At 38.8% G+C, this 13,993-nt stretch overlaps 1 protein-coding gene across 1 annotated transcript in view; it reads right to left on the reverse strand.

Moving 5' to 3' along the window:
* naaladl2 (N-acetylated alpha-linked acidic dipeptidase like 2) overlaps window positions 1–13,993 on the reverse strand; it is a 753,458-nt gene that overhangs the window by 394,990 nt on the left and 344,475 nt on the right. Inside the window, exon 6 of the mRNA XM_084722364.1 lies at window positions 8,448–8,715. Within this exon, the coding sequence (XP_084578490.1) occupies window positions 8,448–8,715 (268 nt within the window). The remainder of the gene's footprint in view (window positions 1–8,447; window positions 8,716–13,993) is intronic.

Genomic DNA, 13,993 nt, shown 5'->3' on the forward strand with positions numbered 1-13,993 from the left:
CAAGAAATCTATCTGACACCTCACTTATGGTCAAAACTATAAGTAGCACAAAAATGTCAATGACAAACACAAAACCACCATGTTCTGACCAGACACTTTACGAACCTGAACAAATACTAACATTTTGGAACAAGAAACAGCAAACTTAATAAATTACTCAGGAGACACCAAGCTTTTCTTCAGTAGCTGACAAACCCTTGTTCTAGTGGATTGCCGCGTCTATTACAAGCTTTGAAATGAGACTGGGCTGGAAGATTATGTTTCAAAACAAACATCACTGGAAGTTTAAACCTACTGCAAGGATTTTTTAACTGGTTATCAAACAGTCTCAACTTAATACTGATGCCATTATATGACCTGCCAAAGGATATAAGACCAGATCAGAAAGACGATCAGCTATTGCTATATAGTTATTTTTAATGGCTGCCAGATGAAAACCAGCCTGTGTTAACATTTTCACAGGTAAAGTCAGCGTGAGTAGTACATTAGTCACTTAAAGCAGTGAAGTTGACTAGTGGCTGTAAATGTACAGTTTGCCCACAAGAACACTGAAGAAAAAGACTAAGGCTGTCAGACGAGGCTGGGATGTGAGACGCACTGAGATAAAAGAAGCAGGAGGAGGTTTTCATTTACATTATTAGTTTTTTACACTACCACTTTTATCTACAGGGGGCTCCAAAATCAACACAACATGAAAATTATTTTTAGTAGCTTTAAATGGTGAAACACATTCAGTGTATTATATGGAGATCTACCTGGGGAATGTGGGATAGAAGATGTCATTTGTTTATTCTTATCTACTTTTTAGTTGTTGTTGTTCGTTTTAGTTTTATATGTTGACGTTATGTTCAGCATTAGTGTAAATTATGTTACTATTTGTTATTTAACAGGATCTTCAATAAATATTCGATCACAAAAGGATGCAGGTCTTGGTCCCACAAATAACCAAATCATCATTAGGCAGCAGAGTTTTCTCTATACAAGCCCCTCGTCTCTGGAATCTTCTTCCTATCCAAATTTGACATGCTAACTCATTCAAAAATAAACTCAAAATACATCAACCTCGCAAAGTCTGACTAAAGTATCAAACTTTGATTATCCAGCTTATTTTCATCTTTTATGTGTGGATGATTACATTTATATACTACATGTCACACATATTTAATTTGTGTGTTTCTCGATCTGTACTGAGGTGTAAATGTACAAATATTTTGCGTGCATGTTGTGTGTTGTCGTTTACTCAATATACTTTTAAATATTTTGTCATGACTTTACTCTCTTTGAAATCATTACTTTTTTTGCTTATGTCCATTATTGCTTTCTTTTATGCACAGAATATAATTGTCTCTCACCACTATTATACCTCTGCTGCATGCAGTCCCCTCCTCAACCCCCCCCCCCCCCGTAAACTAACACATCACTCCACAAATCATCAGGAGAGACGGGGGCCAGTTAATGTCTTATTATTGCCACTGAAGGATTTAGTTACATAAAAAGTGAAAGATATGCAAGCAGCTCCTTTAATTAAATTACAAATGTAGAATGTGTGCAATATATCCATTGTGGCTGCAATTTGCATATTGTAATATTACATACAAGAAGCCCAGTCACATTGGCAGACACTGAGAAAATAAAACAATCTTCTTACATGATCTTTCTGTCTGTCTTTGTGTGTGAGTGTGCGTGTCTGTGTGTGTGCATGTGTTTGTCACTGCAGCACTAGTGCCACCAACAGCAGGACTTATTAGCCTGGTATACTTGCTCTGGGCCGCCATCCATCCATCACAAACGCCATATTTAATTGTCTGAAAGCCATGTTTAGATCCGGCAAACTGCCGCTTAATTCAAGGCAGCGTGCAGGAACAGGGCTAGGAAATAATCTGGTGATGGATGACTGTGACCCTCCTTTGGGTAGACTCCGACGAGTGGACAGCTGGATGGATCGAGCAAAGCGCAGAAAGGAGAACAAGGAGAGGGGGAGGGAGAGAAAAAGAGGTGGAAAACTTGGTATTCAGAGAATCACTCCAACTTTTCATCTGCCCTCAGGCCAGCAGCGGCTCAAGGGAATAACAAGCGTCTCCTTCAACCCCCTTTTTTTCTGTTCCCGGGATACAGAGAAGTAAAACCCTCTAAAAATAGTGCAACTGTATTTCTTTGTGTGTGTGTGTGTGTGTGTGTGTGTGTGTGTGTGTGTGTGTGTGTGTGCGTGGGTGTGCTAGCTAGTATGAGCAGACTACATGCATAATGACTTCCATTAACCTTCACACTCCTGAAGGATGGTGGAAAAGATTTACAGTGCATCCAGCATGATGCAGATACCATGCTGAGGATTTTTACTCTTTCTGCATTGAGTTTGCTGCTGTTGTTCTAATCACAGAGTCTGTCCTTATCGGAGTGTAATATGTAATATGTGTGAACTACCTCGTCTGTATAAGAAGGCCTGAGGCAGCCGAGCAAGAAAATTTCTCCTTCTGTTCTATTTATGGAAAAAAAGAAAGAAAAAAAAACTATTCTCTGGAGTATGACCCATTTAAACCTAGTGAATATATGGTTTCATATGATAATATGCATTTGTGCTCTATGAAATGCTGCATTCAGGAGCTCTTTTGTGCATCCTAAGATATTGGTTTAACTTGTGGAAAATGGTAAGATTTATAATTCCAATAACTCATTCAAATTTTAAATAATGGTGCTTTTTTTAATGATATATAAGTTAGTGACAGATGATTGTTGTACTGTTAACACTTCTGATTCAGGTATCATGACTGACTGGACTGAGTTGGACCGAGTCTGCTGACTGGTGCAGACAGTCAAAAGATAAAACAATACAGTGTGTGCTGCTTCATGAGTCAAAGCCTGACTTTCTCACTGAGGCGATTTTCAAAGGTAAAATATTTTTGTTTTATTTTTGGAGCTCTAGTCATCACTTCTGTTGCCTGTTATGTAACACTGAGCCTCTTTCACCAACCATTCAAGAGGAAATTTCTTCTTAAAACCTACTTATGCAGTTCTCATGAAGATTCTGGCATTCATCAATGTTCTCTTATGTCAGATTTGGTCAGAGTCGGCTGGCCCATTAGGCAATATAGGCAAATGCTAAGCGTGCCCTGGCTTCCAGGCTTACATAGATTCAAATGTAAAGCAATGCCCAATTAATATTACTACAAATGATAATACCAAATCATTAAGTAGTAAAGGTACAGTAATGAAATGAAGCATCAGTTGTACTGCATCAGTTATTTAGTAGGTGTGCAATGGGTCGCAGTTGATCCGTGTCCCATACAGATCACCCTCTACAGTTCGGCACGCATGTGATCCATGGACCACATGTGAGCATCATAGTTTTACTGTCACTGTTACTTTTGTATAAGTTATAATAACTGAAATCTCCATGCAGAGTTGCAGTGAAAAGACAGGACAGATGCTGCTGTGTGCAGCGCATCTCTGTGAAGAGCAACTGATTTAAAAACCGTCACATCACCTTGAATGAAATCCAGACCGTAACTTTGTTCACTGTTGTAACTCTGCTATCACCAAAGAAACAGATCATAAAACTGTGATGTTTATTGAAACTTTGGTGATATCAGCTGTCTTAACTTCTACACAGCTCCTCTCTGCTCACCGGTGCAGCTCTGTCTCACCCCGTCTGTGACACAGTGTTTCTGCTGATTGATCATGACTTCTAACCAATCAGATGTGCTGCTGTAGGCGGGACATTGAGCCAGACTACAGAGCATAGTTGTGTATTATACTGTACAGTGTATAATGATCTAATATATGTATAGTATATACATAGTACAGCACTGTATAAGTTTTTAATATTATTACCATTATCATTACTATTATCATTATTATTACATTACATAACTATGGTGATAATTACAGACAGATAAAGATCAAAGACAAGTGCATTTTCAAAATAATTTAACTCTAATCCCACCACTTTGTTCTTTTTTGCTGATCCGAAAAATGATCAGATCTGTGATCAAAACCGTGATACGATCCGAACTGTGAGTTTTTTGATCCGTTGCACCCCTCTTATTTAGCACAGTGTACTGTTAAGTTGATTGCTTCTGAGCAATTAGCCTCAACATGCTATGCTAAGTAGCTGGGTAGCATGGAGGGGTCTTAAAGACAATGGTTAAAACAATGCTATTTGATTTCTTTTGTCTATGTAAATCTAGCCCAAGCCTATGTAAAGCCTATGTAAATCGCCGGTGGAGGGGGGCGCCATACAAAATCTCGCCTAGGGCACCACATGGGGTAGAGCCAGCTCTGGATTTGGTCTTAGGTGAGAACAGAATCTAAGAACATCCAAGAGCATGCTCAGACACTTTGCATGCAGACATACTTAAAATAATTTGTAATAGCATTTTCTTCAGTTCCACAGTTGTATTATAATACACGATTCAAAGTACATGAATATTTTTTAAATTCATAATAGTATTAATGATTATTTTCAATAGTTTACAAAGTATTATGGTCTTTCAAAATTAGACTTTGATTATTTTTAGTGTACAATCAATCAGAAGAAACAAAGACATCACAGATCAAACAGGTTTAAAGTGATAGTTCTCCCAAAAATGAAATTTCACTCAGGGGAGAGGACAGAAGTGACCTTTTGGGGGTTTTAAATTATGCAATGTTTGGTCTATACTGCAACATAGTATAGTGCAAGTGTTACTATACTGTAACACTTTAAACAAATAAACATGCTGAGGAAGAGATCACTTTTTCACTAAAATGATCGCCTGATTTGAGGTTTCACACATAAATGTTTCAGCATGTTTCATGGCTTTACAGCTTTTGCATCACATTTACGGTCAAATTGTATTAATTCTGAAAAACCCTACTTACTTATAAAACTGCTGAAACCGCTCCACGATTAGATTTTCATTTGGGATTCTTGTCCTCTCTTGTCTGTGTGTGATTTCTGTATGTTGGCACAGCCCTGCAGTCTCATTCCCTTATTTGGGCATTGGTGAGGTGTCTCCATATGCTAATTAGGAAGAACTGGCACTTACAAAGGCAATGGCTTTCATCATTCTAAGAACACAAATACCAACAATTCTGTGGTTTACAAACACCGTTATGAATCTGAGTTAGACTTTTCTCAGGACTGTTCTTAAAAAAAACTTTGGAAGTTGGTGAATGAGGCCCAATGAACTCCAGATGCTGCCACCTTTAGAAAAAGTTTACGGATGACCTCATTAACATTAACAGGTTCCCTATTAGCACTGGGTTGCTTTTCATTTAGGCTGCATTCCAATCGCCCATTAGTTCCCTATGAAGTGGACTGTGCAGGGTATTCAGCCATGCAGGGAGCAAGAAATACTGAGTTCAAATGGAACTGTGAACTTTGTAGGGAAGAAGTGAGCAATGGCTCTTCACTGTGTAGGTCAAGCAAGATTACCCATGAGTCACTGGGCCAAATTTATAACAATAACAACCAAGATTTTAATATTAATCTATTAGTCAGAATTAAAAAAAAATATCTTTTATATTCCATATTTATTGTTAATTCAACGTTTTTAATTCATTTAACTGATGTCAGATTTAATGTATGACACAAAATAATGTCTAATTAAATCAAAACAATTTAATATTTTTATACAGTTTACATGTCTATAAGTACTGTAGTTGAAACCAGCTGTGCCAGTCATAATTATTAAGGACAACATAAAATATTACACAATAGAAGTCTGTATATAATCAATATTATCTGTAAATAATAGGGGTGGGACTCGATTATAAAAAATAATCTAATTAATTAGAGGCTTTGTGATTAATTAATCTCAATTAATCATATTTTAATGGCATAACAATATTTGCCACAAGAAGCAACATTTTTCAATTTAAATGGATTTTGATATATGACTGAATCAAATGATAGACACATGCAAAGACAAGCACTTTGAAACAGTAATCCACACCTTTGTGACCACTAGGCTGGATTACTGTAATGCACTTTATGTGGGTGTTAGTGGGTCCTCCGTCGCTCGTCTTCAGATGGTGCAAAATGCTGTGGCACGTCTTTTAACTGGCACACGTAAGCACGAGCACATTTCCCCCATTTTAGCCTCACTTCACTGGTTGCCCATCCATTTTAGGATCAGTTTTAAAATTCTTTTATTTACTTTTAAATCCCTAAATGGTCTCGCCCCGCCCTACCTCTCCGAACTGCTGCAGCCTTATACACCCCTCCGCTCTCTCAGGTCAGCTGATCAGCTGCTCCTGAGTGTACCTAAAACTAAGCGAAAGCTCAGAGGTGACCGTGCCTTTGCTGTAGCAGCTCCTAAACTGTGGAATGATCTGCCTCTCCACATCAGACAGGCCTCCTCGCTGTCTGTTTTTAAATCACATCTTAAAACCCATCTTTTCTCCCTGGCTTTTCACATCATGTGAGATGTTGAATGTATTGTATGTATGAGCATGTGTGTGTATATATGTGTATATGTATATGTATGTATGTGTGTATGTATGTGTATGTGTATGTATATGTGTATATATATATATATATATATATATATATATATATATATGTATATATATATATATATATATATATATATATATATATATATATATATATATATATTTGTTTAATTTTATTTTTCTTTTGCTTTAAACTGTATAGTTGTTTTATGTCTTTTAATCTGTTCTTGTATTTTATTTCTGTACAGCACTTTGGTCCACTTGCTTATAAAGTGCTTTACAAATAAAGTTGACATTACATGCATAAACATTACATGCAAACAACAAAGTATTGTTTCTTTTGCATCAGTCTGACAATGGCACTATAAATCATAATGGTGGCTATATTCAAGCTTTCATAGACCTTTATTTAAACTCAGAAGCATTTCAGAAGCGTTTCAGCAGTGCAGAGTTTTGCCTGTCTGAGTGTGTTTACTTGCTCTGATTTTGTTGATTAAGTCCTCTTTCTTTGCTCTTTGTGCTTCTACCATGGATAAGTAGGCTACATAGTTAAATTGTTTATGTTCTGTCTGTCTTTATGATCGTGAGTCTGCACAGGTCTTTTATTTTGAAAATCAACCAGATTCTCCCCTGTTTTCTGACTTCCTACCCGTTTGACCTGCTCTGTGCCAATTGACGCACCATCAGTCAAAAATAGACTTGCTGCGTATTTTCTGCGGAGCGGAGCGCTGAGCTGCTTCTGGGACGCTGCTGAGACGCGCCGCGGCGCTTCTGGTATAAATTACAGCATTGACTAGAATGGCAGCATATCTCTCCGAGTGCAGCCACGCCTGGTGTAAAATAGGTTTCAGTGTGATTGGCAGACCAGGAACTCCTGCACTGACAAACGTTCTGTGTTGTCTGGAGTGCAAACTGCAATTAAATGCGTTAATTTTTTTGAAGCGTTTTTTTTTTTTTTGTAATGAATTAATCATAATTAATGTGTTAAAGTCCCACCTCTAGTAAATAATCTACACTTTAATATCTTTTGGAATGCAAAATTGTCAAAAATTAACTTCATGAAATTTATGTGTATTTAAAAAAAAGAAAAACAACAGTTGTCAGGTCAGATCAGTGTGTAATTGGTCACGAACACCATGTAATACTGGTGACACTGACTACTGCAGCAAGCCTAGTAGCAAAAGAAAACTTTCCAGTCAGAAAACAAGCAAACGGTGATATAATGCAGTGTGCTGTCGGTGATTTTTCTTTATATTCTGCCTCTTCAGGTTTCAGTGCAGAGCCACAGCTGCCCTGAGGTTGACCTCACTCTTATTTAGTTCCATCACCTTTACTTCCACAAAATGCAGCAGAAGTTAATAAGTCAAACTGTTGTAAAGGATGTTTTTCAGAGTACAGGAACATGAGAATTTGTGCTCTCACAGGATTTCAATGGTTTCCTAAGGACACGACTCCAAAGTCTATCCAAGGTTTCAACTATGCTGCAGTAAAGATTCCAATAAGGTGCGGTCCAACGTGTACGTGATTAGCAGCAGATTTCTTTTCTGAAAGTATGAAAAGAGCTTATTTATAAAACCTTAAATTTTCATTAGAATAAGGATTGAATCAGCAGATCCGTGGCACAGAAGAAAATTGGTGTTGAAGTGATTTCATAAACAAGATGCTGACAAAGAGGATGTTTAAGGACTCTTTCCAATGACACAAATCACTTCAACATTACACCAGAATACAAACAGAAATATCATCTTTTTCCTCGCCTGCCTTGTCGAAGGTAACAGCAGAGATAGGATGACCTGTGGTTGACCAAGCTATAACATTTAAAGCCACATCCTCTAGTTATGGCCTTTACTGCTGACCCCTCAGAGGCCAGTGGCTAGGGACGTGGACAGTGTGACAGCATGACAGCATGAAGGTGATGAAGGACAGAAGGAGCAGAGAGGAGAGAGCAGCAGCCAGAAGGGTGAAGCAACCTTTGCTTTAGGAAATGTCATCACAGGGTGACGGTGCAGTACCTGCAGACTGCCGACAGCAGAGTAGGCTGCGTAGGAGAAGCGCTGCTTTGGCAGGTCGTTCGGACCCCGCTGGTCACAGGGGATCCCGTTTGGCAGGAAACACTGGTGACTGGACCTGTCGGTGATGGTGTTGGGTGTGGAACCAGGCAGGCTGAGCAGGACTGTGTGATTGGTCAGACGGACATCGGTCAAACCTAGTCCCACCCACTGCCTGTAGAGGTACCTGGCTCTGGCTTCCTCGCTGTCGTCTGATAGGCTGGAGAAAGACCTGGAGGCAGAGACAAGGAGGAGTCAGCAAGAAGACAGCACTGTGAAAATATAATTTGATTTTTACACTTTTCTAACTTGTTAATCAGGATAATTACATGGAACAAAATAACAAAACAAAGGCAACCCAGAAAACCAGGATTGTTATTGTTTACTGATATTTACCAATCTGTCCCCCAATATACAGTAGCAAATATGTAAAATATGTCATCCTTTTACAGCCCTCTCAATGGATCTGTCTCTTGTTACTTCCTATTCATTTTCAATTTATTTCTGTTGGTTAAATAAAATAAAAAGGAGTGTGTGACCGCCTTCTCTCAGTTGTACACTTGGTTGTGCCTTTTGGCTTTGCCAATCAGAACACAGGTCCACAGCACCGACAGGCTGGAGAGGAGACGCTGCTGACTGACACTGTAGAGAGAGGACCTGAATATTCTGAAGTTGTATGCTCATACACAGACTGTCAGGTGTGTGTGTGTGTGTGTGTGTATTTGGATACAAATAGCAGTTACTCCAGGTATTCTCCAGAAGAACAACATTGACCATTAGTCTTTTTTTCATCTATCCCACGTTCCCTCCAGCATCTAACTGATGCATTTTGTCAATCAAATTTTATATATGTAGCCCAATATCACAAATAACAATTTGCCTCAGGCTGCTTTACAATCTGTACAATGTATGACACCTCCTGTCCTGTACACCCTCTTAAGAGTTAATAAAAACTCCCCCCAAACAAACATTTAACTGGGAAAAAAATGGAAGAGCCACAGAATAGGGATCCTCCTCCCAGGATGGACAGACGTTAGTGCAATAGATGCCACCTGTGCAGAACAGCGAAATCACAAAAGATACCGTGTGGAAGAGTTTGTAGTAGATAAAATTATATATATGAATGTGAAGAATGTGAGTCCTGGAGGATGTCAAACAACATCCAGTGTCACCTGTTGGACCTGAGCCTACAGGCAACGAGCATCGTGGTGTTTCTGCGTCTCTGTGAGAATAGTGGAAGGAGCTTCAAGGTCTAAAAAGTGAAGCTAATGCAGAAGTGCATTTCTCCTTATGGCAGAGAGAAGCTAGTATGCATCCAACAAAATCAGCCGACTTCTCAGTTGATTTATGGGCTCTGTAAACAGTTTCCTAATGAGATTATGTCTCAGTCACTAGTTTCAAGTCTTCTTTAATACAGCATGATGTCCATTTAATAAATTATGGTCCCATTTAGAGTAAAACAGAGTATGCTTTGAGGCGGGGCTACATTTTTTTTGACAAGTCATTATCAGTGAATCCATCTAGCGCAATGCACCAGGCTCACAAAACTCAAAATGTCAGGCAAACTAGGCAGTGCTGATCAAATATGAATAAGATCAGTGCTGTGCAAATTAAAACAATTAAAAAGAATTAGCTGAAAGTTTGGTTTACACAGTTTAAAATTAAGTAGCTCACATTCATGATTCATTTTTTAAAATTCTGTTTTCTCTTCACTGTTCCACTGTTCAAATTTTTCCTTTATTAATTAATTATTATTAATATTAACCACAATTTGAGAATATTTTACACTACAGCAACCTTGAACATTAACATACTGTTAAAATCCAGTTTCCAGTGCAAATTGAACGCTCCATACCACATGAGAACCGCAAGGAAATGAAGAGAGAGACAAAATGGAGGCAAAGAGCAAATATAACGCAGATCTGTCAGTCTGTTTCTCACTGTAACAGAGACTCCAGTCTGCAGTGTAGGTCATACACTTCAGGCCACGTAATCAACCAAAGTTTTTATACCATGCTGACATTTCTCTTGTGAGTGCTTTTATCTCTCTGAGGAGTGAATGTTTATCAATTGAAAACTGATCTGTTCAGTTCACTGTTCACAAAAAATATGAGTGCGTTCATGCACAACACTGATTAAGATGCACCCACCACCAACCAGAGGAGACTACGGCTGATCAATCCACTTACCAGAGGCTGTTTCCATTCTTGGGCCTGTGCCGGTAAGTTTTGGTCTTATTACGACCTCCCGTGTGCGACAAGACTACTTTCCGCTGTGGGCTCCTGTTGTGGAGCCCTCGCAAGTAAGTTTTGCCCTGTGCTGCCCCTCTCTCCACCAAAGCGACACCAAAGATAATAGCGCCTACCACTGTCATGACTACTTTTACTGGTTATAGTTGTTCTGTCTCTCCAGCACCAGACCCACTGGCATGCCTCCACTCACCTCACCATCTGGATGCGACAGCTGCCTCCACCTGTCCCAGAAAATATCTGAGCTGGAAGGGAGGATATCCATGCTATACCAGATTCGGGATGAAGAACAGATACTCGACTCTCTGATCACCATGGGCCCCGCTGTCACCACCACAAATGCCAGAGAACTGGACTCAACTGTACCATGTTTAGATGACATTGGCGCTGCTGCTGCTCAAGCAGCAGACCACTGGACAAAGCTGGGAGCTAAACCCAAGGTCCCAGTTAGCTCCACTCCTAGCCAGAAGGAGCCGTGGACTGTTGCCTGCAAGGGTAAACATGGTGGGAAGTTTTCCTACCACTCCCTCCACCTCAGTCTGTCCAGCTGAGCAACAAATTTTCCATCCTGTGCGAGCAGGATTTCCCTCTACTCCCAGCTTCGCCCCTGGAGTCTGACGGCCCCCTGTCACCGCCTCCACCCTCCACAGTGGTGTCCAAGTCGTCTATCCCACCTGTTGACCGTTGCTCTCAACAGCACACACAATGTACTTTTCATTGATAACTTTAATCTTTTCTGGGATCGTGCATCACTTTTTAGCAGAGACGGTCCTCATCCCAGCTCACAGGGCAGTCGTGCCCTAGCTGCAAATATTTTTCATTCTATTTTCACCGCCAAACGCACATGACTAACTACTCCTGCAGCACACCTGGACACAACACTGGTCATTGCATCCAACTCTTCTTCTTCACCGTGTCCATTGCGCTCACTAGCTCCACCCACTGGCCTATAAATTCATCTCCTTCAAACATTGTTTTACACAGCTCTCATATTCCTGTTATTGTAACAAATAGATCTCACAACAGAACCACGAACAACTCACACAGAAATATTAACAACCAATTAAAAATTCCGACTGTTGCTCTAACTTTGGCTCCCAGACTAAACAAGCTTAAAATTGCACCCTTTAATGCAAGATCCATATCCAATAAGACTTTTATTTTAAATTATCTTTATCTCATCTGCAAACCTAGATTTTATGTTTTTAACAGAATCTTGGTTGCAAGCACAATCATGGCCCTCTTGTTGAACTGTGTCCTCCAAACTATGCTTGTTTTAACCAACCCAGAGTCAGTGGTCATGGTGGTGGTCTAGTGAGTGTTTTTAAGAAAATCTTAAAATGCTTTCAGCTAACTTGTGAGGAATTCTCTTCATTTGAAGTTCTCACTTTTAAAGTCTGCGGTCTCCATCCAATCATCTTTATGATAATTTACCGCCCCCCAAAAACGGCTGCCAGCTTTTTAACATAATTTTCTGAATATTTATCCACCCTTGTATTAAATTTTGACAGACTTGTTCTCTGTGGTGATTTTAACATTCATGTTGATGACTCCACTAACATTTATGCTACTGATCTCATAAACATCACCTCTTCTTTTAACTTCAACCAGCATGTGTCTGGGCAAACTCATAAGTGTAGTCACACACTGGACCTCGTGTTTACACTGGGTGTAGAAATATCCCCTGTCGAACTCTTGGAGATCAGATCAAAAATGTATAATTTTAACTGTGAATTACCTGCGATCAGTACAGCTACACCCAGCACCTTGTCCACTTGATTTCTTAATGAGTGCAGTATCTTAGAGTTCCGTCCACTTTTTGATAATCAAAGTTCACAACTGTCTTAACATCCCAATACCAATGATCTGGCCAACTGCTTCAATTCAATCTGCTTGTCTACTCTCAATACCATTGCACCTCTTAAAGTTAGGTCTAAGTCCTCAGCAAGAAAACAACCCTGGATAAATGATGACATTCGCAGCTGCAAAAGAGAATGTAGGAAAGCTGAGCGCAGATGGAAAAAAATCCAAGCTCCATGTACATCTCAATACTATGAAGGGGTTATTGTTACATTTTAACAAAATGGTCAAGAATGCAAGAACATATTATTTTTCTGATCTTATTTCCAAACATCAACACAATCGACGAGTGACCAGTTGCTAAATCCTGACCCTGTCTATTTTATTTTGTTGCCTTTGTGAAGCACTTTGTAATGTGAATTTTGAAAAGTGCTCTGTAAATAAAGATTATGATGATGATTATTATTATTATTATTATTATTATTATTATTATTATTATTATTATTATTATTATTATTATCATTATTATTATTATTGTATGACCCACGTTGTTGCTAATGCACATTTTCTGGTTGCAAAAAAACAAGATGGTAACCTCCATAATGTAAAACTTGACAGTCCACCAAATAATGGGTTTACACTCATCAGATCTCATGAACATCTCCATGTGTGTCACCATCACTGTCATACTGATGTCATACTTTTCAGCTGGAGCAGTTTCTCATGAAAATCTACCAGATGCAATTGTTTCCTGCTACTATACATAAAACTAACTTCAGATCAGCTCTGTAAAGATGATCATAATCATACAAAGAAACTGTGGAACATATTACAATTCAATGATGAAATGCTAGATAGAAGATTCAAATGATTCTTGGAGTGTTTTAAAACTTTTAAACAGAACTTCAAAACATTACCACTTAATCTACATAATGAGAATAAATACCAGTTAAATATAAAAGAACAGGGAAACTCATCCTGCATATTGTGTATTAGAGCTGAATAAACTGACAAGTACAGGAGACAAGACTGTGATTTTCTTCTTCTTTCTTTATATTTTCACATATGATGAAGTTCATAACCATGATATACATCTTTATTCACATCTCAGGGTTCTTAATTAAAGAACACATAATGACATTCTCAATAAATTATGCACTTTAAAATGGAAAATGTTAATACAAATGCTTCAAAGACTCTAATGTAGAGAAATCCATTTGGCACTTCAAAAATTGAGGATGATAATGACAATGCTCCTGCTAATTGGTTTTCATAACACTGAAAATAGCTTGACTTTATTTTCCTTTCAGTTTGGCGTTAACCTTGTTTTCTTTCTTGCACACGCTCAACTCCTCACAGGAGCTGTCAGTCTCTGTCATCCCCGTTTTCTAATTGCATGAAAGACATGTCAATAAAGTCTGATCCAGGCCTTATTTGAGTCCACTCTGCCGGTTTGTTTGG

This window comes from Lutjanus erythropterus, chromosome 7, assembly GCF_056507025.1.
Source record: "Lutjanus erythropterus isolate fLutEry1 chromosome 7, fLutEry1.hap2, whole genome shotgun sequence".
Taxonomy (NCBI): Eukaryota; Metazoa; Chordata; class Actinopteri; order Lutjaniformes; family Lutjanidae; genus Lutjanus; species Lutjanus erythropterus.